This window comes from Miscanthus floridulus, chromosome 11 (assembly GCF_019320115.1).
Source record: "Miscanthus floridulus cultivar M001 chromosome 11, ASM1932011v1, whole genome shotgun sequence".
Classification (NCBI taxonomy): Eukaryota; Viridiplantae; Streptophyta; class Magnoliopsida; order Poales; family Poaceae; genus Miscanthus; species Miscanthus floridulus.
In genome coordinates this window covers 77381930-77405201 of record NC_089590.1, presented here as the reverse complement: position 1 = coordinate 77405201, position 23272 = coordinate 77381930, and the positions used below count along the sequence as shown (strand labels likewise).

The following is a 23272-nucleotide window of genomic DNA, read 5'->3' as shown; positions in this document are numbered from 1 at the left end:
ACATTTTGTTAGCGCTAATAGCTTTTTATGGATTTCCAACACGAATATACTTTGAAACCTGAATACAAGCAATATTCCGACTTGTGTACTTCAAGAAGTCAAGGTTTCACATGACAGAACGTAGTGGCAAGCAATGTTGTAATGACAATTTCTCATTAGTATCTTGCTTCATACGTGAAGCAACATGGTTATCCATACTTATTACTTGATCTCTCAAGCAGTACTAGAAGATAGGCATACAATTAAATTCCATATGGGAAATAAGTTGCAGCTTATTCAACCCAAAGTATAACAGACACATGAATCACATCCACATTTCCTGATATTTCCCCACGCCCCCAGCTTATCCTTGGCAGGAACACCTAAAAGATGGCAAGAGCATTGACATTTGTCTGGCATGGAGTTGATGAGCAGAAAATGATACATCTCTCCTGCGGAACATATGAGGCAACATGTTTGCTTCTGCCATTCCCATCCATGGACAAGGCAGGTGAATTCAGATAAGCATAAGCACTTCTTGTCCACCTGCACCCAGTTGGAGAAAGATGGTGGTCTGTCATATCTCAAATGCACTTGGATAATTAAGATTCTTCTCCAAGGACGTAAGCACCAGGATATATAAGCAATAACCATGGCACAAAGTTTATTTTATATGCATATGAAAATAACCATGTTGGTACCACATCACCAGAAATATTTTCTTTAACATATGTGCTTACTGCTTGAAGGGCGGGCCTGGTACAAGCGGTAGAGTCTTACCGCCTGTGACCGGAAGGTCCCGGGTTCGAGTCGCGGTCTCCTCGCATTGCACAGGCGAGGGTAAAGCTTGCCACTGACACCCTTCCCCAGATCCCTCACACTGCACTGGGTACGCCCTTATATGTGCTTGCTGCTTAAAGTATGCTCTACATAGTGTATTGACTCTTGGTTCCTTAGTCTAGTTGATAAGCATGTATATTCTTTTTTGAGGGAAAAAGCATGTATATTCTTGCTAGTCTCTCTCTCTCTCTCTCTCTCTCTCTCTCTCTCTCTCTCTCTCTTTATAAGATAGTGCCCAGGACCGTAGCTTGTATGGCATTCTGATAGGGAATCCAACTAAGGAATTGGATGCAGTATTGGAGTGGGTCACTGGGCCAGCACTATCCGACTTCCAAAGGATGGATGTTGGAGCGTGCTATTAGAAAGGTGCGCACTAGCGATAGCGCAACTACAGAAAGCAGGCAGAAAGAATGGACGGCTTTCGTTCAAAAAAATGAAGAATGGATAGCATGATCCTTCGAAGAATTTACCAGTGTTTGATACCAACCATCCGTGCCTCAGTGCCACCGGTGGCAGCTGGCGCCATGGTTGCTCCGTCTCCTTTGTTCCCCTCCTTGAGAATCTCACTGATCATTTGCTCGAAGAGCACGTAATCTTCCATCTGCTTCCAAAAAACTCGATTCACCAAGTCACATGACCGTAATATGACTTGAAAAACATGATCATGATATGGTATACCATTATTTCCTGTTCTGTTCATCTGATGATTTTTCTGATATGTTAGGCATCATGCGAAAACATCAGTTGCCTTTGGCTGTACTGATAGATAACGCAAAGATATACAGTTGATCAACTGCATGGACTAACCTTGAGTGTCTTGGCCTTGATTCTTGCAGCCTCCTTCTCGGCAGCGAGTCGCCGCTCCTCTGCTTCCACCTCCTTCCTCCTCCAGAACTCGTCGATCTCCGCTCTTGTGATGCTGTACACCGGGACTGCTGCCATGTTCGTTGGAGATGTAGCCTCTGGGAAGCAGGATTCGGTGGCTGCAGAGGGCACGGACTGGACGGCCGGTCTAGCACTCTACCGCCTGCTTTCTTCCTTGTAGCTGTTCTTCCCGGCTAGATTGAGGCGTTGCCGGGTCACCTCATATATATATATAGTACTGCATCTTTATCTGCAGTATCTTGCATCACCACCTACAGGTCATGGCTGCCGTAACCCGTGCTTTCTAGTGGAGAATGATAGGTTGGGTTGGGTCCCGTTCCGTCTACTCTTCTCAACCATCAGTTGTGCAACTTTTGTTTCTTCATCACTTGTCCTTGGTAGAGCAAGTGACTTAAAAATGAAGGTGAAGGAACAAATGAAGAGAAAGGTGGTTGGGGTATTTAATAAAAACGACTAGATAAAGGCTAGTGTGTGTGCACCCCTCACATCACTTCTCATCACTATGTTTTCAATTGGTTCCCCACAAGTTTTAGTAGTTGAGGCTTCGCAGGACCAAACTAAAGCAGGTCATAGGAAATACATGTGATTCTATCCTTGACTTCGACAGGAATCACCATGTACTGCTTCATCACTTTCGTCAAAAGAAACATTAGTGAAGGTGAGTATGCTTCAAGAATCAAGATGAACCCCTTCACACCACTTTAGCGTTTTGCATATCAGTGTGTATAGTCCCGATCACTAGCTGTTAATGTCAAAAGTCAGAAAAGAATGAAGCTAAGGTCTATATCACAAAAATGCTTCCACCTCCATTCTTAAATACAACTAATTAGCCGTGTCCTACGTGTCATACTCCATGCGCGGTCACAAAAACTTGTCTTTTAAGACAAGATTTAGTTAATTAAACCTTAAAAAACTATAAACCTCAATAGAACATGTAAGTTATATGTGTACATTTGTATTCAAAAAATTTGCAAAATTTCTTAGCATTTTTGGGTTTCAAATATATATTTTTAAAAATAGTGGTAAAATACAAAATCAAATATTTTAAGTTTTTTTTATCAAAGAGAGTACATTAAACGGATGGAATACTAGGCCCACAGGAGACTCCTTGCAAGGAGCTGTTTTTTACTCCCTCTGTCTTGAAATAAAAGACATACACGTATTTCAAAATTCAAACTTTGTTATCTTTGACTAACAACTAGCCTAATTATATAAAAAATTTATACTACAAAAGTAGTTATATTATATATGTATTTAGAAATACTTTCCCATGATCAAGTTTTTGTTCTTATAAATTCTATGCTACTAGACAAATTATAGTTTAAAATATGTTATTAAAACTGTACTGGGTAAAATCGTTTTTTATATTTTGATACGTAGAGCTCCTTACAAGGAGAGAAAAAAAAGAAGCCAGAGCCGGGGCGGATATCATCCGCTCCGAACGGCCGGACCGTAGACACGAGCCGAACAGTGCACGCGCGGGAAGCGCGGGAGGCGATGCGTAGAAGGCCATCGCGCGGGAACAGGTACCTAATGATTTTGTTTCCTTTTCTTATTTATTTTTTCTTTCCTTTCTTTTTTCTTTTGTCTTCTTTTTATTTGTTTTATTTCCTTGCTTCTATTTAGTCTTCCTTTTTCTTTTCTTTTTAGTTTTCTATGTTTTCATTCTTATATTATTTCCTTTTCTTTTCTAATTCTTTTCTTATTTATTTTTACCTTTTATTTACTTTTTTCATTTGATTTTCTTTTATTGTTTTTCCTTGCTTCTATTTATTTTCCTTTTTAAGTTTTCTATGTTTTCATTCTTATTTTATTTTTTCCTTCTTTTTAATTTTCTTTTTTTCATCCTTATTTTAGTTATTCATTTATTTTATTTGTTATATATATTTATCATTTGTTAATTATGTTTTTATCATTTGTTTCTATTTTCTTTTTTTCTTTTTGTAATTATGTTTTTTATTCATGTTTTATATTTTTTTTTATCATTCTTTTATTTTTTTTCTTTTCCTTTTTTCTTTTCTTTTTCTTTTTCTTTTTCTTTTCATGCATCATTCATTTTTTATTTTATTTTTCTGTTTTATGTGTTTATTACTTTTTGCTTTTTCTTTTTTTCTTATTATTTTTTATGATGTTCTATGTTGTTTTTTTTTATGTTCATGTAGTATTCACGTGTTATACATGTGATATTTTTTTATGTTCATGTGGTGTACATATAATCTTCTATAATGTATTTTACGATGTTCGCGTAGTATACATATGATGTTCTTGTAGTATAAATGTGATGTTCTATGGTGTTTTTTGTGATGTTCGCACGGTATACATGTGATGTTCTACGATATATTTAGTGATGTTCTCGTAATATATATGCAATGTTCTAAAATGTATTTGGTGATATTCTATGGTGTATTTAGTGATGCTCATTTAGTATACTTGTGATGTTCTATATATGATGTATTTAGTGATGTTTACGTAACATATATGCGATGTTCTATAATGTATTTAGTGATATTCTATGGTTTATTTAGTGATGTTCACTTCAGTACACATGTGGTGTTCTATGATGCATTTAGTGATGTTCACGTAATATATATGCGATGTTTTATAATGTATCCAGTGATGCTCTATGGTGTATTTAGTGATGTTCACTTAGTACACATGTGATGTTCTATAGTATATTTTAGGATGTTTGAAAAGTATGCATTTGATGTTCTTTTAATTTTTTTATTACATGTTTTTATTTTTTTCTTATGCTTTGCTCTAAATTGTATTGTTTTTTTTATTTATGTTATGTATTTATTTTTATGTATATTATAATACCAATTTCATGAACCAAAAACTATAATATTGAATATTTTTATTGTGAAGGTGGAACATTATTTTTTGAACCTAGAACATCGCCTTTGTTCAATAATAAAAGAAAAATATTTTATCGTTATAGAATAAATGTTCATTAATAAAATTTTATCTAAATTTATTCATGTGGGGTCTTGTTTTGAAGGATTTATTATAAGAAACATAACTGTCTAATCGAAATTTAATTTGGATACCCGGTTTAGTAGTTATAGCTTTTTTTAATTTGTAAAAAATATGACATCACTGCATGCAAAAAGTGGAGGGCAAATCAAGCGGAAGGAAAAAAATTGCCTCGCTGGCAGTTTGCTTCAGCAGAATCCGGCGCGTTCAGCCGTCCGTCCGAGCGTGGAAATTAATTAGCGTGTAATTTAATTGGCGGGAAAGCTGCTGCCGGACGGAGCTCACCGTCCGAACGGGCGGACCCTATGACGCCCCAAGCCAGGGGCGTGTCGACGGGGGCCTAGGCTGAGACATAAGGTCCTGCGCCGAATCGTTAGGCCCGGCGTGCAACGGGGTACTACAAGCCCAGATTGAACTTGCAAGCCCAGTTTTCCTTTTACTCCCTTGCCCCTTCCTTTTCAAGGTCACGCTCACGCTAAGGTCTGATACTCTGAACTCTGAACTCTGAACTCGTTGGATTATTTAGAAAAAACGGTAATTATACGACGTGGACGTACGTCCCTCCGGACGCCTCGCACTATGCTCACTACTTCAGAGCGCGCTCACACCTCACCTCCGTGTCTTAAAAAAAAGACAGCGTCGCCCGTCTTCTCTAGCGTAGCTGCGCTGGGCCGCTTATCGCAGGGAGCGCACCCTCCCGTTGTGGCCTTCTCTAGCTGCACCCGTGCCCATTCCTAGCTGCTCACGCGCCATCGCTGGCTACTGCACCTCCATGCGCCCGCAACTCCATCAACCTCGCACACAGTGGCGAAGCCAGGATTCCAAACTTGGGTATTCCTACTTCCACGTCAATAAAAAAAAATCAGTTGTTTTTAACTGCAATGAGTGAAAAATACTATAAAATATGAGCCAATTTGAGAGGCTGTTTTTTTACTGTTTTGGACTTCAATGAGTGAAAATACTACAAAATATGACATTATACATATACATATACATATACAAGTATATACACATATATACATAGAAGTGTGCTAAAATAGTTGGGTATTCCTAGGAATACCCTCTGTATCCGCCCATGCTCGCACATCAGCAGGAAGGGGAGGCCTACGCTTGGGTGTACGCTGGCCGTTGACGCCCCCTCTGACTAGCACATGCTACAAGAGTATGAAGTGTTCAGAGGTATGTTGCAAGTGTTGTATATCGATGTTGCAAAATTAAATCGAGATGTTCCATATGTTGTATCGCCCATGGTGGAAAGGGAAGCCGGGGAGGCATGCGCCTGCACCTCCATCAACCTCGCACATCAGCAGGAAGGGGAGGCCTACGCTTGGGTGTACGTTGGGCCGTTGACGTCCCCTCTAACTAGCATATGCTGCAAGAGTATGTTTCAAGTGTTCAGAGGTATGTTGCAAGTGTTGTATATCGATGTTGCAAAATTAGATCGAGATGTTCCATATGTTGTAATGGCTATACACCGTGTTTTAAGTGTATGTTTTAAATGTTTCATCAGTTCCAGACATATGTTACAAGTGTTTTATCTGGATGTTGCATATATATGCATGTTGCAAGCATACGTTTTCAAGTGTTTTCAGATGTTTCATATGTATGTTTGCAAGTGTTTCAGCTAGATGTTACATATGTTTACAATGGTTTTCAAATATTTTTTAGGTGTTTTTTTCAAGTGTTTCATGTCTTTTTTGTTGTAATAGTTGCATCTGAATATTTCATAAATATATCATATGTTGCACATAAAATACGTGTGGGAAGTGACTGGCAACGCAGGTGACGTTCGAAGCAGCGCAGACGACGTCCGGGACGATGCGGACGCACTGGTGCACTCGCTCATGAGTCCGACAAGCTCCCACCGTCCGACTGTAGCGCCGGATCAGACGTGGGCGCTAGCAAGTTAAAAAAAACGGCGGGGGGGGGGGGGGGGGGGGGGCGGACTTGCTGTGCACACCAGCTGTTTCTCCATCTCCGGCACCGAATAAAAATCACCTGAGCCGCACTGTTAGCGTATAAGATAGCGTGATTCTCAGGCGTTCATTGAGCCCTGTTTAGTTCGCGAAAAGTTGAAAATTTGGCTACTATAGCACTTTCGTTTTTATTTAGAAATTAGTGTTCAATTATGGACTAATTAGGTTCAAAACGTTCGTCTCGCAATTTCCAACCAAACTGTGTAATTAGTTTTTTTTCGTCTACGTTTAATGCTCCATGCACATATCGCAAGATTCAATATGATGGGTACTGCAGCACTTTTTAGGAGAACTTTTCGCAAACTAAACAAGGACCGAATCTTCTTTACCATCTGGAGGCAGCCAAACAAGGCATAAAGCCGCTCAAAACCGTGGACCAAAAGCAAACAGCTAGCAAAAGGATTCAAAAGCAGCTGAGCATCACGTCAAGCTTTGCCGGCAGCCATCATATCCTCGTCCTCCATCCTTGCTCACAAAAGGAGCACTACAAGGAAACTCCCCCTCAAACTGCCTCGCTCGTCGTCGTCGATCTCCCACCACCTCGACGGCGGCTCGACGCCGTCGTCCGCAGGAACACAGAGAAACGAAAGAAGCAGCAAGGAAATAATGGGCAACTGCTTCACCAAGACGTACGAGCAGGAGATACCAATCACCACGGACCGGCCGACCCACGATCACACGGCGCTGGAGGTGCCGCTGTCGTCGGGCTCGGGCTCGCGCCGGCCGCCGTTCTTCCGGGCGCCGCCGCCGCCGCGGCTTCCGGCCTTCCCGTCGTTGGGCACGGGGTCGATGGGCGGCCGGCGGGCGCCCACCGGCCAGATCGGCCCGATCCTGCAGCGGCCCATGGTGGACGTGCGCACGCTGTTCCACCTGGAGCGGAAGCTGGGGAGCGGGCAGTTCGGGACCACGTACCTGTGCACGGAGCGCGCGACGGGGAGGAAGTACGCGTGCAAGTCCGTGTCCAAGAGCAAGCTGGTGCGCCGCGCCGACATCGACGACATGCGCCGGGAGATCACCATCCTGCAGCACCTCAGCGGCCAGCCCAACGTGGCGGAGTTCAAGGGCGCCTTCGAGGACACCGACGACGTGCACGTCGTCATGGAGTTCTGCTCCGGCGGGGAGCTCTTCGACCGCATCACGGCCAAGGGGAGCTACTCCGAGCGCCAGGCAGCCGCCGTGTGCCGCGACATCCTCACAGTCGTGCACGTCTGCCACTTCATGGGGGTCATGCACCGGGACCTCAAGCCCGAGAACTTCCTCCTCGCCAGCCGCGCCGACGACGCGCCGCTCAAGGCCATCGACTTCGGCCTCTCTGTCTTCATCGAAGAAGGTTAGCTTGGTGAATGGTGATGCGTGCGTGGACAAGGCACGATGATTCTCTCCATGATATTGATATGATATCCACCGCATGGTACAAAACAAAGGCTTTAGTAAGCTGGGCTCAAAAGTTGCAGCTGAACCTCAACAACAACAAAAAAGTTGCAGCTGAAAGTCAAGTAAATACTACTGCTATGTTGCAAGACATCAGGGAATAGTATTCAAACGCCATAGGCCTTTGCTCATCATTATATTCATTCAAGTAAAATGCAACTGTTCCATGGAAAATGGTAATACTAGACAATTTTCCCCAACGAATGCAGGTAAAGTCTACAAGGAAATCGTGGGAAGTGCATACTATGTGGCGCCAGAGGTATTGCACCGGAATTACGGCAAAGAAATCGATGTCTGGAGTGCTGGCGTGATCCTATACATTCTTCTATGCGGGTCACCGCCTTTCTGGGCAGGTGAAGATCCAATCATCTTCATCCTGACAGACTACATTGCCTCCAGTATGATTGGCTGATGACAGAATTTGCTTATCTGATGAGCAGAAACGGAGAAAGGCATATTTGATGCAATATTGGCTGGCGAACTTGATTTAAGCTCCTCCCCGTGGCCCTCCATATCTGAAAGTGCAAAGGATCTCATTAGAAGAATGTTGAACAGGGATGCTCAGAGGCGCATTACTGCAGTACAGGCCCTAGGTAGCACTCTTAACTGACTTTTCCTACATCACTTGAGTTATTATGAATGTAAAGTTCATCTGCATTTCCACGTTTTATACTTCATCCCAAATAAATGGATGACTCCATGTGCAGAACATCCATGGCTCAAAGGTGGTGCACCTGACAGACCTATTGATAGCGCAGTCCTATCAAGAATGAAGCAATTCAAGGCAATGAACAAGCTAAAGCAACTTGCACTCAAGGTGAACCTCCTTAACAAGAATAACTGCTACTTTTTTTTTTGACGAAACTGGAGGTGCCGCAAGATTTATTACAACAACAACAACAACAACAAAGCCTTTAAGTCCCAAACAAGTTAGGGTAGGCTAGAGTTGAAACCCAACAGAAGCAATCAAGGTTCAGACACAGTCTTTCAAGCACTCCTATCTAAGGCTAAGTCTTTAGGTATATTCCATCCTTTCAAGTCTCCTTTTATTGCCTCTACCCAAGTCAACTTCGGTCTTCCTCTGCCTCTCTTCACGTTACTATCCTGACTTAGGATTCCACTACGCACCGGTGCATCTGGAGGTCTCCGTTGCACATGTTCAAACCATCTCAACCGGTGTTGGACAAGCTTTTCTTCAATTGGTGCTACCCCTAATCTCTCACGTATATCATCGTTCCGAACTCGATCCCTTCTTGTATGACCGCAAATCCAACGCAACATACGCATTTCCGCGACACTTAGCTGTTGAATATGTCGTCTTTTCGTAGGCCAACATTCTACACCATACAACATAGCAGGTCTAATCGCCGTCCTATAAAACTTGCCTTTTAGCTTCTGTGGTACCCTTTTGTCACATAGGACACCAGACGCTTGCCGCCACTTCATCCACCCTGCTTTGATTCTATGGCTAACATCTTCATCAATATCCCCGTCCCTCTGTAGCATTGATCCTAAATATCGAAAGGTATCCTTCCTAGACACTACTTGACCTTCCAAACTAACATCTTCCTCCTCCCGAGTAGTAGTGCCGAAGTCACATCTCATATACTCAATTTTAGTTCTACTAAGTCTAAAACATTTGGACTCCAAAGTCTCCCGCCATAACTCCAGTTTCTGATTCACTCCTGTCCGGCTTTCATCAACTAGCACTACATCGTCCGCGAAAAGCATACACCAAGGGATGTCCCCTTGTATGTCCCTTGTGACCTCATCCATCACTAAAGCAAACAAATAAGGGCTCAAAGCTGACCCTTGATGTAGTCCTATCCTAATCAGGAAGTCATCTGTGTCTCCATCGCTTGTTCGAACTCTAGTCACAACATTGCTGTACATGTCCTTAATGAGCCCGACGTACTTCGTTGGGACTTTATGTTTGTCCAAAGCCCACCACATAACATTCCTTGGTATTTTATCATAAGCCTTCCCCAAGTCAATAAAAACCATATGTAGGTCCTTCTTCTTCTCCCTATACCGCTCCATAACTTGTCTTATTAAGAAAATGGCTTCCATGGTTGACCTTCCGGGCATGAAACCAAATTGGTTCATAGAGACCCGCGTTATTGCTCTTAAGCGATGCTCGATAACTCTCTCCCATAGCTTCATAGTATGGCTCATCAACTTAATTCCCCGGTAATTTGTACAACTTTGAATATCCCCTTTATTCTTGTAGATCGGTACCAGTATACTTCTTCTCCACTCATCAGGCATCTTGTTCGATCGAAAAATATGGTTGAACAGCTTGGTTAACCATACTACAGCTATGTCCCCGAGGCATCTCCACACCTCGATTGGGATACCATCCGGTCCCATCGCCTTACCTCCTTTCATCCTTTTCAACGCCTCTCTGATCTCAGATTCTTGGATTCTCCGCACAAAGCGCCTATTGGTGTCATCAAAAGAGTCATCCAACTGAAAGGTTGTGTCCATATTCTCACCATTGAACAATTTGTCAAAATACTCTTGCCATCGATGTCGGATCTCATCCTCCTTTACCAAGAGATGCTCCCTTTCATCTTTAATGCACTTAACTTGGTTGAAGTCCCGTGTCTTTCTCTCACGAACCCTAGCCATCCTATAAATGCCATTCTCTCCTTCCTTCGTACTCAAATGTTGGTAAAGATCCCCGTACGCTCTACCCTTTGCCACACTTACAGCTCGCTTTGCAGTCTTCTTTGCCACCTTGTACTTCTCTATGTTGTCCACACTCCTGTTATGGTACAAGCGTCTATAGCATTCTTTCTTCTCCTTAATAGCCCTTTGGACTTCCTCGTTCTACCACCAAGTATCTTTAGCCTCGCATCCCCTTCCTTTGGTTACTCCACACACCTCTGAGGCTACCTTCCGAATGTTGGTTGCCATCTTGTCCCACATATTGTTTATGTCGTCTTCTTCCTTCCAAGAGCCCTCTTTGATAACCCTTTCCCTAAATACCTCTGACGTCTTCCCTTTCAGTTTCCACCACTTTGTTCTTTCAATCTTAGCTTGTTTATCCCTACGGGCACGCACCTAAAAACGAAAATCTGCCACCAAAAGCTTATGTTGAGAAACAACACACTCCCCTGGTATCACCTTGCAATCCAAGCATGCTCGTTTGTCCTTTCTTCTTGCGAGGACAAAGTCAATCTGGCTACAGTGTTGTCCGCTACTGAAGGTCACTAGATGAGATTCTCTCTTTCTAAAGAAAGTGTTGGCTATCATCAGGTCAAAAGCTACCGCGAAGTCCAGAACTTCCTCTCCCTCCTGATTCCTACTACCATACCCAAAACCTCCATGAACTGCCTCGAAACCTGCGCTTGTAGTACCTACATATTGATAGTAAAAAAACACAGGTCTTTACAAGCAAGACAGAACAGCACCACACAGGGAGCAACTAGGAGACAAAAAAAGAGAGAAAGAAAATAAAACAAAAGCGAGGACTTAGATCATTTCTAAAGATTTGATCAAACTGTAAAGAGAGACTAGACTTCATTCTCAGCCCCACGAGTTTCCCTTCTCTGAAGAAAATGTGCCTGCAATCATGCAAACTGATTTGATTTGCTTTGAAGATTAACTCATTTCCATATGGTCCAACACATCAGGATGATTGTCTCCATGTTCGCCTATGTCAGTTTAAGTTGACAAATTGTCTCCTGTCATTGTAAGGTAATCGCAGAGAACCTAACAGAAGACGAGATCAAGGGACTGAAGCAGATGTTCAACAACATGGATACAGACAAGAGTGGCACGATCACGGTCGAAGAACTGAAGGAAGGACTGACAAAACTAGGGTCAAAGATTAGTGAAGCAGAGGTTCAGAAGCTTATGGAAGCAGTAAGATTGCTTATTCCATTTCACTTTCACACTAAGTTCAGTGTATGAAATACTTCACTAATCATGCTTCGATGCAGGTTGACGTGGACAAGAGTGGCAGCATTGATTACGCGGAGTTCCTTACTGCCATGATGAATAAACATAAACTGGAAAAGGAGGAGGATTTGATCCGTGCATTTCAACACTTTGACAAAGATGACAGCGGGTAAAATTAATTCTGCCTAACCAAGAAAGCAGTATACTCTCCATGCATCACCAAAACAAAGACCTACACAGTTGAACAATGCCAGAACTTGTAAAATAAAATTACACGCTGCTCAAATTGTTCATAATATAACAAACTAACAATGCTCAATACATGATACTGCCACATTACATCGTTTTGCTTGGTTAAACTCAATTACGAAAAACAAAAAGGTTTAATATAATTAAACCGAGATAACATACATAACAACCACAGGTACATAACAAGAGATGAACTGCAACAAGCCATGGCGGAGTATGGAGTGAGTGATGAAGCAAGCATTAAAGAAGTACTGGATGAAGTTGATAAAGACAAGGTGAGCACATTCTTGCTGCTAACCAATCCATTTGCATAGATTTAACAATCGCCCCCCTCTGAATTCACAGGATGGGAGAATCGACTATGAAGAGTTTGTAGAAATGATGAGGAAGGGAAGTTATACCTGAGAAAACTCTGTTCTCATGATGGAAGAGGTTGTATATATATGTTTCAGCAAATATGGCAAGTACAAGCAACAATGCAAGTTTAACTTAGAACAAGTTGCTTCTGCAGCTATGGTCCAAGACAAGTATGTACAGCTATTATTAACCGAATATGCAACAAGAGAGAAAATGTTCAGTTTACTTCAAAAAATAATGTTCAGACTTCATGGAATCACACATATGCAAAAGACATATAGCCTACCAGAAAACTGGCACTAATCCTGCTGAAAGTAAATTTCACTAATGGTACATTTTGTGAATCTTTATTTAAAATAAGTATGTTCAAAATTAGGATGAGGAAAGGAAAACTCATGCTTGAACAAAATTACAAAGTTCATGATAAACCATAATGGGTGCAGCATATGAGCTCAGAAATGCTATTGCAGGGTCAGCAGATAATAACAAATACAGCAATATGACGACATAATTTCTGTTAGGTATTGTTCACCTGAAGCAGTTGAAAGCCATTGGAAAAGTAGCTAACACCAGTAACATCACATAAGTTTACATATCCATCCATATTTCCATTGAATCCATATAAGTTGCACTGCTGGGGAGATACTGTATCCTTTTTCCCATGTAAATTGCAAACTAACCTTTGCTGCTGCATATAAAAAAGTTATTGGTGCCCTCAACCCACATTTTCTTCTTTTTTAATAGAATGTTATATAGCCTTTTTTAGACTATTCATTCAGTCTTTCACAAAAGTAACCAGGAACACATGATCTCAGGCCAAAAGTTGGCCACTGGCTGGCCAATGCACACAGCAGAAGAAATACTCCCTCAAATTCCAAATGTAGATCGTTTTAGATTTGTGCACAAGGATTAAGAAAGTAGATTAAATGACCGCAGTGCCCTTCATTTATACTGCATTGTAAAAGATGACTAATTTATTTCAGGGCAAAGAGGGAGGAAAAGGGTAAAAGATGCATAGAAGTTCTAGGGTAACTTAGATTTAGAGGAAAGTTGAAAAGGCTAAATGACATACATTTCGATTGAAGAGAGTATTTTGTTTTAAATATATAAAGCAAATAAAATGAGAACTGGCTGACCTTTTTACATATGGGCCCTACAACAATGGGCATTGGTCAACAGACATAGGAAAATCCCAGCCAAATTATTGGCCCAACCAAATTACTGGAGAAAGAATTCTGAGAATGGAATTTGTGACTTCAGTTCATTGACTCTTCTGTTGAGACTACGCAATGTCTCTATATGGGGCTCATCTCCTTCAACTGCAATTATTTTGGCAAAGTCCCCGGTGTCAAAATAGTCTACCACCCTATTAGCAGCTTCAAGTCCAGTCACATATGCTTTTTCCTAGCATAGGAAAATATGAACCCATAAATACAACTTTTTATCATCACTCTGAATCGTTTTTTGAAATGTTATGTCTCACTTTAGAAAAGGACCCATGTCGGTTGACAATCCAATCACCAGCAATAAACAAATTTGGAAAGGAAGTTGATCCTCTCAGTGTGTACTTGTAGGAGCCTGCAAGTAATGCATTTTCCCATGTATCAACTTAAATATTCCTCTGAAACAACATATTTCTAAACTAGCACTGATATGTACATATGCTAAAAAAGTATAATTTTATTGTTATGATTCTTGATCCTTATCACAGATTCACAGCATTGATTTACAACTACCTTTCAATAGGACAATATGCACTGAAATGATCTAGAGTATAGCATTATCAATCATCCATAACGGTTAACAATAACTCGATTATTACTATAGACAGGAAGCTATCAAGAATAGTCGTCCTTTAAGCATTCACCTGGAAGAAAGTTGATTACAGAATTAGGAGATCTTCTGATTGAATATCTTATCACAGTAGCACCCTCAAAATCTTGTATGCATTTGATAAGATGTGATGAAGCTTCAGAGACAATATCATCATCATTTACAAGTACCAAATGGCTAGCATTATACTGGGAAAATAAGTTACAAGAGTAAGTACATCCTGGCTGAAAATGTTGTATATTTTCAAATTGATAAAGGTGGTCTGAACATACAAATTCAGCCTCCACAATTGTTGATTCTTCATAATAATCATCATGTATTGAGGTAAGGTCAAAGAATGCCCAGCCAGACGAATCATCAAAACCAGAACATACATTGGCAACCTTTGGAATTGTGATCTGTAAATGGATTTCATAAAATTATATTGGGGGGCACAATGTGTGAACAATAATCAGACGGAATGCATACTGGCTTACCTTTTTATCAAACCATAATTTTATAGAGATCACGTCGACTGTAGATAAGTGAAGAAGATTCCTGAATTCCCGATCAGATCGTAGGAATGGACTATACATGTCAGAAAAGCACATATATTAATTGCAGAATTCAGGCTGTGAAACTTATGGCTCCTTTAAGTGCTACTGCTACAAGATTATATTTTCTTACCATCTTGACTTCCAACGTTACTTGAATGTAGTAAGGTAAGGTAAGGCAAAACTGACCCAGGACTCATGCGTGACCATATACAGTGTTACCTGTTTTTGACGATGGATTGTAGAGAAGAGAGTCCCATGGCTGAAACAAATGCATCTGCCTCATATACATCGTCACCACAGACAATAGCAGAGATGCATCCAGTATCCGCATCTGTAGTCAAACTTGTTGGAACTTTGTTTTCTACAAATTTTAAGCCTTTAAGCTCCAACGATTGCAGCCAAGGAGAGAGAATTTTTTCTTCTACTTCACCACGGCACAACAAGAAGTCAGAACTTTCCTGCAAGATAGGGCATGCATTTATAAAAATTAAACCTACAAAGAGACAATAAGATGATAAATGTTCATTTAAGAAAGTATCTGGAGAAAAATGATCATTTATAATGTACAAGAGCATAGAACCTGATGAGACAGCATATAATAGTACAGCATCCCCAGTGTTGCAGCTGCACTACATTGCTCACCAGGAGCAAACAGGGCAGCCTGAATAGCTGGCTCAAAGACTTCCTTGTAGAGCCCTTGAGAGCAACCATACATCTTAAAAAGCTCTTTTGCAGTCACTACAGAGGAAGATACCAACAATAATTTGAGAAAGATAACTCATTATGAAGACATGTAGTACAAGTGACACGTACACTAGTCTGAACTCTGAACTAACTGGATAGACAATGGAACTTCCTTACTTGCATCATATTTCCTCCAGGCAGTGTCAGTGTTGTCAAAGTCAATGACTGGACCAAAGCAACACGGAAGTGGTTAGCGAGTGAGCTGATTTTTAACAGAAGGTTAACAGTTGAACACCCGTACCTGCAGCTATGACTGGAATTGATGTCAGCCTATCAATCAAAGGAAGATTAGGGAACTGCAAAGATAATTCAGGCTATTATTACTAATTTAGAATCGGATAAACTGATAACCAATATAAGATCTAAGGACAACTTACTTCTGGATATGCAAAGACTCCAAAGGGAGCTGGTAATCGGGGCTGGTTATGAAATATGGGAAATTCGACCTACAAGGTGATGATAACAATTTAAGTTAATCGGGATTTTTTTTAGACCACGCCTGGGGACACCAGCTTACAGTCAACCATAAACCAGCATCCATACCTCTCCACAACCGCTCACCCTACTCAGCTAGAAGCCTAGAAACACCCCACACCCCAAAGAGCACGATTACAAAACAAGATCACAAGATAGAAACAGAAACAAAAGACCGAGGCCTTGTCGATCATCACACCAGCAGAATATTGATTTCATCAGAGCAGTTAAAAGAAGCTCTTCTCAGATGCTTGTCACCACTGGGACAACAATTAAATCCAGACACAATAGACCCGTGCAAAACAATATGACACTTGCTATAGACTGAGAAACTTCCAGCTAGACCCATTTTAAGTAATAAATCCACCAAAAAAGAAATCGAAAAAAATATAGAAAAAAACATTCATTCGATAACCCATTGCATCAATGCACAAATGCATGTGAGCGCACAAAAATAAAAGCAGAGAAATTACAGCAAGGCCCTCGGCAGAATAGTAGGCTGCTTTATTCCAGCCTGTGAAAGGCGAAATCCCCAGCTCATCGACTAAAGCGAAGATGTTGCGGTACGGATGCCAGAATCCTATGTGCAGCGCCACGATGAGCGAATTACTGGAACAAAACTGGCACCGAATCGAAACATATAAACGGATATCGTATACTGAAGGTTGACAATACCTCTGAGGCCAACCTCCTCGGTTGGGCCGCTCTCCGCGGCGAGAAGCGTGACATCGTACCCCTGAGCATCAGAACAAGTTGTAATTCGTAAAGTTGCACATAGTCGCCACGCTTACAAGTACACGAATGCACGAGCTACAATTCACGCGAGGCCAACCTGTTTGACGAGGTGGTGCGCGGCGGCAAGGCCGGCCCAGCCGGCGCCCGCGACGGCGACCTTCTTCTTCTGGGACTCGCCACCTGGCGAGACCTCTGCCCGGACGGAGCTCCCTCGGCGGCGGCGGAGCCGGCGGGGGAGGGCGGGCAGTGGCAGCCGGCCTCCGGCGACGAGGGCCGCGCACCCGCACATTCTTTCCGCGGGAAGCTTCCGGAGTAGAGCGGAGGGGAGCGACGAGTGGCCTGGACGCCTGGTTTCCCTCCTCGTGAGGTGTTCGTCTGTATGCCCCACGCACGAGCGGAGTGTCCAAGTCGAACTCGAACGCCAGTATCTGCTGACTTCGGTTATCGGCTCACAGGTCACCATTAAACCAAGAACCGATCGCCGAACCGAACCGAATCGAAACTGAACAGAAATATCGGTTTTTTTTGTTCGGCTTCAGTTTCCGTATCTGCTGACTTCGGTTATCGGCTCGGTGTTCGGTTTCTGCCTCAAACCGCGAAGCGTCGAAGCTATTCGCAGTACACAGACATGTGAACTTTCCCCTCACAGGCTCAAAGCCCAGCCACAACCGTGTCGGCCCACGGCCACCACCCCCACCAGCCCACCACTCACCCCCACTCAATCAGACAGCCAGCCCCAGCCACACACGGCACACCCACGCCAAACCCTATCTAGGACTAGGAGCGGCGCGTGGTAGGAGCGCGCGGGGGCGGCACCGGCGCAAGCACCCGAGCATGGAGCAGGGAGCGTTGTCGCACCGGAGCAGGGGACAACGAGGTAGGCGAGCTGCGAGCGAGGCTGCGGCGGACGGTGCGTCGGCCGAGCTGCGAAGGAGCAGGCGCGTGCGACCTTCGCCGCCGCCGAGCAGGGAGCGAGCGCGTGCGACCTGCGCTGCCGCCGAGCAGGGAGCGAGCGCAGCCGGCAGCGCGACGCTTAGCAGTGCGACTGGGAGGTGGCGCGCGACGCATCTGTGTGGAGACAGCGCGGCGCATCGCGCGTATCTGCTAGGCTCGACGAAGTCGGAGTCGAGGGAGACCTCGGTTCTTACGGTTTTAAACCAAAAACCGAAGTAAAGAACCGAGACCGAAATCATCGGTTTTGGACTCTTTGATAAACCGAACGGTTCTTGTTTCTTGAAAACCAAAATTTTAAAAAACCGAATAAACCGAACTGAAGTTTTGGTTTAAACCGATTGCCACCAGTCACCACAGCTTTGGGCATGGCGAGTCCCATGCTGCTTGCAAGACATTGGTTGGTTGGCATGATCTCGGTTTTTTTATTGTCTTAAATCCCTTGGGTCTTGCTGCGAACTAAGATATGCAAGCCCAAGAACAACTGCCTCAAAGCATGATTCTGTAAATATAATCCTCCTCCTCTTTCTCCTTTTGTTTCCTTCATTAATGAAGGAAACCAACTCAAGATCTGACATAATGTAGCTACAATGCACACGGGCAGGCACACACATGATTTTCAAAGAGCGCGGCATGAAAAAAAATCATTTAGGAACACCAACAACATATCAATTTTAGGCACTACATACTTCAATCGGAATGAGGAACAACGAACACTTGACAGAAGTAACCTGCTAAATCCAGAGAAAAGGGGTTAGGGTTTGAAAAGAGTGAATCGATGGAGGGAGAAGAAAAGAAGCCTCAATCGATCTGATGCTGACAGGTGTGAAAGGATCAAGATGCCCAAGAAGAGATGTGAATTGGGCTAATTCTAAATTTCTTTACAAAAATTATGTCCTACGGTTAGCCCAATTAACCCCTTGTGCCTAGAAAGTGTTTCTATTGATCTACCGCACAAAAGTTTAGCAACCTATGTTTCAATCCTACTCTAGCATGGCAATTCTATGAATGTAAATGATAAGAATTGAATTGCTCAAAGTAAAGAGAGAAGGAGGAACGCGGTGATATTTTGTCGAGGTATTGAAGAGTCGTCACTCCCCACTAGTTCTCGTTGGAGCACCCACGCAAGGGTGTAGCTCTCCCTTGATCCGCGCAAGGGTCAAGTGCTCTCTACGGGTTGATTCTTTGACACTCTGTCACGGTGAATCACCCACAACCGCTCATAACTTAAGTTGGGTCATCCACAAGCTCCACTGGATGATCACCAAGTTCCCAATCACCACCAAGCCCTCTAGGTGATGGCGATCACCAAGAGTAACAAGCACGAACTCTCACTTAACTACGACAAGCCAAATAAGAAGGGTGGATGCACACTTTTCTACTCTTGCTTTCACTAAAGAGGGCTCTCTTTGGGATTCTCAAATCTCAATCACCTCACTAGGACCTAGCTCTTCTTGGCACTCTCATGGGTGTTTCTCAGCTGTTGAAATAAGTAAAAGTACCCCCTCACATGAATGGATGAAGTATCTATATACCCGCGTTTAAAATGAACCGTTATGTGCCTCTACGGGCTGACCGGATGCTCCGGTCAGCGTCCGGTTAGCACTGACCGGACGCGTCCGATCACGATTTTCTCTCTCTAGAACCTTACTGGAGTCAACCAGACGCTGGGACTTAGCGTCCGGTCACTCCCTCTCAGCGTCCGGTCGCACCAAACGATTTCACCTTGATCAAATAAACTGACCAGACTCTGTGCCAGCGTTCGATCACACCGGAACCAGTGTCCAGTCAGTATTTGACCCTCCATTCACTTCCAACTCTTAATCATATATGAATGAAGTTTGCTCTAATGGATCTAAGGACTTTTTAGGAGCTACCTAGTGCTAGATTTAGCAAGTGTGCACCACACCTAACTCACTATACTTACCTAGGTCAAGCTACGCGTCCATACCCCCCTTAATAGTATGGTCAAAGGAAAAATAAAGTCCTAAACTACTCTAAGTGTCTCTTCAACTTCAAACGATACTTAGAACTAGTCCATCCTTAACCTTGTTGTCCATCCTTCGAAAACCGAAACAATTTCTATCGTAGGGGCATGACCACCATGATAGCCCAATCGATCTCTATTACCATGACCTAATTTAATTGCCTCTGCAAAATACACATTAGTCACAGTAATTATGTATTATTATTAATCATCGAAACCCAACTAGGGGCCTAGATGCTTTCAATCTCCATTTTTTAGTGATTGATGACAATACCACCTCGAGTATGTGAAAGAGATGAGGTTTTTAACATGCTTGGTTCATATAAGCCTTTGTCAATAAGAACAAAAGAGTTAGGCAAGCTTATATGACCCAAGCCAACATGATGTACTCAATAGATATGAAATAAGCATGAGTACAAGTAATAAAGCTTATTTGCATCAGAGTAAAACACGAAAGCAAAGCAAATGAGCATAACATAAGTGATATAACATATAAGTAATCCAAAATAGAGAGCACACATGTCATATATCACATAAATATCACAATCATATTAATATCACAATTACGATCACACTTAAGTAGTTCAATGCATAATAGTAAACATGAATGCATAATGTATCACATATAAAACTCCAAATGTAATAGATAAGCTATAAGCTAATAGATAGACTCCCTCTAAATGTATCGCTCCCCCTAAGTCGATCCCTCTTCCCCTTTGGCGTCAAACACCAAAACCTAAGGGTCGGTCAGTGGGGCTACAGCAAACGAGTCAGGCGCTAAGGTACGAGGAGCGAGCTGGAACTATGTGCCATCATCATCTGATCCTGAGCTCTGAGCAGTCTAATCCTCTATAGCTAGAAGCGATGCTGAAGTAGTCTAGGTTGGATCTATATCTGGTGTTGCCTGCTCTGATGATGCAACTGATGAATGGAGCGTCTCTGTAGTCCCAGTAATAGGTGCAACTGTGGAACGACCTAGGACATATAGCTCTGGCGATGTAGGCTGCCCTATTAACTCACTGAATGAAGCACCAAGGCTCCTAGAAACTGGGGTGAGCAATGACAAACTCTAAGGTGGAGTAAAGCCCGTATGAAGAGGTGTGAACTATGGGGCTGGCACTGGCGAAGCAAACCACTAGGACACCTACTCTGTAGGTGAAGGAAACTATGGTGCTGACTATCCCTGACTCTAAAGCCCACTGAGCTAGAAAGCTGAAGTCATAGAAGTGGTGGCAGGATGACCAAGCTAGGGTGAAGGCTGTGGTGGTGGAGCCCCAATAGTTGTTACAACATGCTGCATATACCCAAGTAGCTACTGCTAATGCATGGCCTGCTGCTGCTGCTGGATCATCTGCTGTTGTCGCTGAAACTCATCCTGCCTAGTCTAAAACTGAGCAAATGTAGCAGCGGTCTCCTGAGCCTGGTGAGCCTGATCTTGCCTCATCTGCTCAAGTATAGCAAGTAGAGCGGGGTTTATCTATGGTACAGGTGGAACTAAACTAGAGCTACCAGCCTCATGGTCATGTCGTCGTGGAGGCATCTAAGGGGTAGGCTGGTAGTCATCATCTGAGCTATCACTAGGGTCGCTCGCGACCATCCCCTCCTGCTGAGCATCTAACTGCTCCTTCTCTATAGCTGCTATGCCTCTGATGGTCTCATCCTGCTGAGCTACAGTCTCTAGCACCTCTGGACGATGGCATGGCTGGCTAGATGTCCTCACTACACTGTGGTGGAGCATCTGAGTCATGTTGTATGTGGAGAACTCTATAGTAGCACCACTATACTCTACCACCATCTTAGGTGACCTCACAATAACTACCCTGTGGATCAAGAATGTAATCCAGTGAGCATATGGTAGCTGTCTGTGACCCCTGAACCCCTCTATAATGGTATCCTCCATCTCTGATAGAAGGAGATCCTAAATGTCAAACATAGTCTGCTACATCAGAGAGTTCAGTAGCTATAGCTGTATGCAAGTCAAGCCCTCGCGATACCCCATCCTCAGAAGTAGTGTCCTTCTCATAATAGCATCAAGCACTCTAGCAATAGGAGTGAGATCACTGGGTGTCCTACTCGACCCCTCTCCGAAAGGCTCTATGAAGCAATGATGGACCAAATCTGTAAGAGGTACCAAACCACCATGAGGGCATCTAGGAGGCGCTGTCTATCCATAGCAAACCTCATGTAGCCAAATGGGCTGCTCCTAAAGCCCGAGTATCTCTCTGACCTTAGAGCTCATCAGCATATAATCTCTGCCTCTAAATGCAAAGTGTATAAATCTATGTTGTGGGTCAATCCAGAGTGTAGCATAAAACTCACGGACCCAAGATGGAACATATAAGCCTGTCCGTCTGAGTAAGTCTGTCAGCCCTGACAAGTAAGATAGATAAGAGCAAATATGCTCTCCTATTGTTGCTACAATAGACCCAATGTTGCACATCCTCTGAGATCTGAATACTACCCTATTGTTAAGATATGCATTATAAAAATCTTTCTATAGTGGTGTGTAGAAGCCCTCTAAAGCTCGGTCATCCCTCCTCGGCAGGAACCACTGCTCAAAGTCCACAAATCTGAGTTGTTGCACCTGCTTGGCCATGGCGGCCCTCAAATCCAAGTGAGTCACTGAAGGCAAACCCTGTGGTCTAGGTGGTGGACGAGAACCCCTCCACCATGTCTCTAGCCTTGGTGTGACTGGAGCATGGGTATGACCAGAGCGGCATAACTGTGGCTAAGGTGCCTGCTCTATCTCCTCAGCCTGCTCTCCCTCTAGAGTCTGCTCTGCTAGCTATGCCTGCTGCTATGGCACTGCCTGAGACTGACTCTCATCAATAGCGATACGTCGTCCTCCAACCATGACAGTTCTAGCTAGACCACTATGATGGCGCTCAACCTGCTCAAGTGTAGCCCTCTGTGTTGGTGAAAGCTGATCTGTAATAACAACACCACTCCTAGTACCTCCTCTCTCTACGTGCTCTATGGCCTCTACAACTATGATTGCTCTCGCTGTATCTGCATTAGGGTACTTACGCTTCTTCATCGCTAGCTTTTTTGTCATCTTGCCTTTTGCATCTATAGGCTGGCGAGGCGGGAGCCTCAGATCCTCATCACCGAGACCTCCTCCAACATTCTTGACACAAGCCATTCGATGGATCTAAAAAGAATAACTGCCACTAACAAAGATCAACTGCCAACTGTCACTTCCGAGACTTGGCCTCGATCCATACTCGCGAGCTTGGTCTTGAGTTAACTGTCAACTACCAAAGTGACCTCAGAAACACTGACTCACTACACATTAGAATAGATCGGATATGTGGCAGAACCACCCAAAATAGCATACTTATGGAGGCACTCATCTTCCACCAGACACTAAGCACCCCAAAAGCAACTACAGCGGGCAGTGTCCATCGGGCACACCC

General features: G+C 43.3%; 3 protein-coding genes across 7 annotated transcripts; 1 reads left to right on the top strand and 2 right to left on the bottom strand.

Annotated features, from left to right (window-relative positions):
• Nucleotides 1–136: 136 nt before the first annotated feature.
• On the bottom strand, nucleotides 137–2002 carry LOC136494146 (uncharacterized). Its single transcript, XM_066490302.1, has 3 exons — nucleotides 1627–2002; nucleotides 1290–1420; nucleotides 137–525 (listed from the first exon to the last, which is right to left on the bottom strand). Exons 1-3 carry the CDS (start codon nucleotides 1759–1761, stop codon nucleotides 363–365), a joined length of 429 nt encoding a protein of 142 aa, XP_066346399.1. The 5' UTR covers nucleotides 1762–2002; the 3' UTR covers nucleotides 137–362.
• Nucleotides 2003–7026: 5024 nt separating this feature from the next.
• Nucleotides 7027–12719, top strand: LOC136491282 (calcium-dependent protein kinase 12-like). The gene is made up of 8 exons (XM_066487544.1): nucleotides 7027–7983; nucleotides 8294–8437; nucleotides 8525–8677; nucleotides 8792–8901; nucleotides 11787–11954; nucleotides 12032–12159; nucleotides 12415–12514; nucleotides 12585–12719. The coding sequence occupies exons 1-8, from the start codon at nucleotides 7260–7262 to the stop codon at nucleotides 12642–12644; spliced, it is 1587 nt and encodes a 528-aa protein (XP_066343641.1). The 5' UTR covers nucleotides 7027–7259; the 3' UTR covers nucleotides 12645–12719.
• Nucleotides 8465–17332, bottom strand: LOC136491283 (uncharacterized). Of its 5 annotated transcripts, none has more exons than XR_010768006.1 (14): nucleotides 17016–17332; nucleotides 16859–16919; nucleotides 16657–16763; nucleotides 16087–16155; nucleotides 15951–16005; nucleotides 15827–15874; nucleotides 15546–15703; nucleotides 15185–15423; nucleotides 14906–14996; nucleotides 14647–14827; nucleotides 14464–14565; nucleotides 14080–14174; nucleotides 13733–14000; nucleotides 8465–8599 (listed from the first exon to the last, which is right to left on the bottom strand). XR_010768006.1 is itself a non-coding variant. In XM_066487545.1 (13 exons), exons 1-13 carry the CDS (start codon nucleotides 17205–17207, stop codon nucleotides 13815–13817), a joined length of 1581 nt encoding a protein of 526 aa, XP_066343642.1. In that variant the 5' UTR covers nucleotides 17208–17332. The 5 variants fall into 5 exon arrangements, 1 of the variants encoding a protein (XP_066343642.1); XR_010768005.1 differs by lacking the exon at nucleotides 8465–8599 and adding an exon at nucleotides 13149–13284; XR_010768004.1 differs by lacking the exon at nucleotides 8465–8599 and adding an exon at nucleotides 13413–13547.
• Nucleotides 17333–23272: the final 5940 nt, after the last annotated feature.

What these genes read in the sequence shown, in the direction of transcription:
- LOC136494146 (XM_066490302.1), bottom strand. Translation starts at nt 1,761, where the DNA reads ATGGCAGCAGTCCCGGTGTACAGCATCACAAGAGCGGAGATCGACGAG. An exon ending in TCAAGGCCAAGACACTCAAG is followed by an intron (nt 1,421 to 1,626) that starts GTTAGTCCATGC and finishes TTTTGGAAGCAG; the next exon opens with ATGGAAGATTACGTGCTCTT. An exon ending in ATGGTTGGTATCAAACACTG is followed by an intron (nt 526 to 1,289) that starts GTAAATTCTTCG and finishes AACTGGGTGCAG; the next exon opens with GTGGACAAGAAGTGCTTATG.
- LOC136491282 (XM_066487544.1), top strand. Translation starts at nt 7,260, where the DNA reads ATGGGCAACTGCTTCACCAAGACGTACGAGCAGGAGATACCAATCACC. An exon ending in GTCACCGCCTTTCTGGGCAG is followed by an intron (nt 8,438 to 8,524) that starts GTGAAGATCCAA and finishes TCTGATGAGCAG; the next exon opens with AAACGGAGAAAGGCATATTT. An exon ending in ATGAAGTTGATAAAGACAAG is followed by an intron (nt 12,515 to 12,584) that starts GTGAGCACATTC and finishes CTGAATTCACAG; the next exon opens with GATGGGAGAATCGACTATGA.
- LOC136491283 (XM_066487545.1), bottom strand. Translation starts at nt 17,207, where the DNA reads ATGTGCGGGTGCGCGGCCCTCGTCGCCGGAGGCCGGCTGCCACTGCCC. An exon ending in CGCACCACCTCGTCAAACAG is followed by an intron (nt 16,920 to 17,015) that starts GTTGGCCTCGCG and finishes TCTGATGCTCAG; the next exon opens with GGGTACGATGTCACGCTTCT. An exon ending in ATTCTGCCGAGGGCCTTGCT is followed by an intron (nt 16,156 to 16,656) that starts GTAATTTCTCTG and finishes ATCACCTTGTAG; the next exon opens with GTCGAATTTCCCATATTTCA.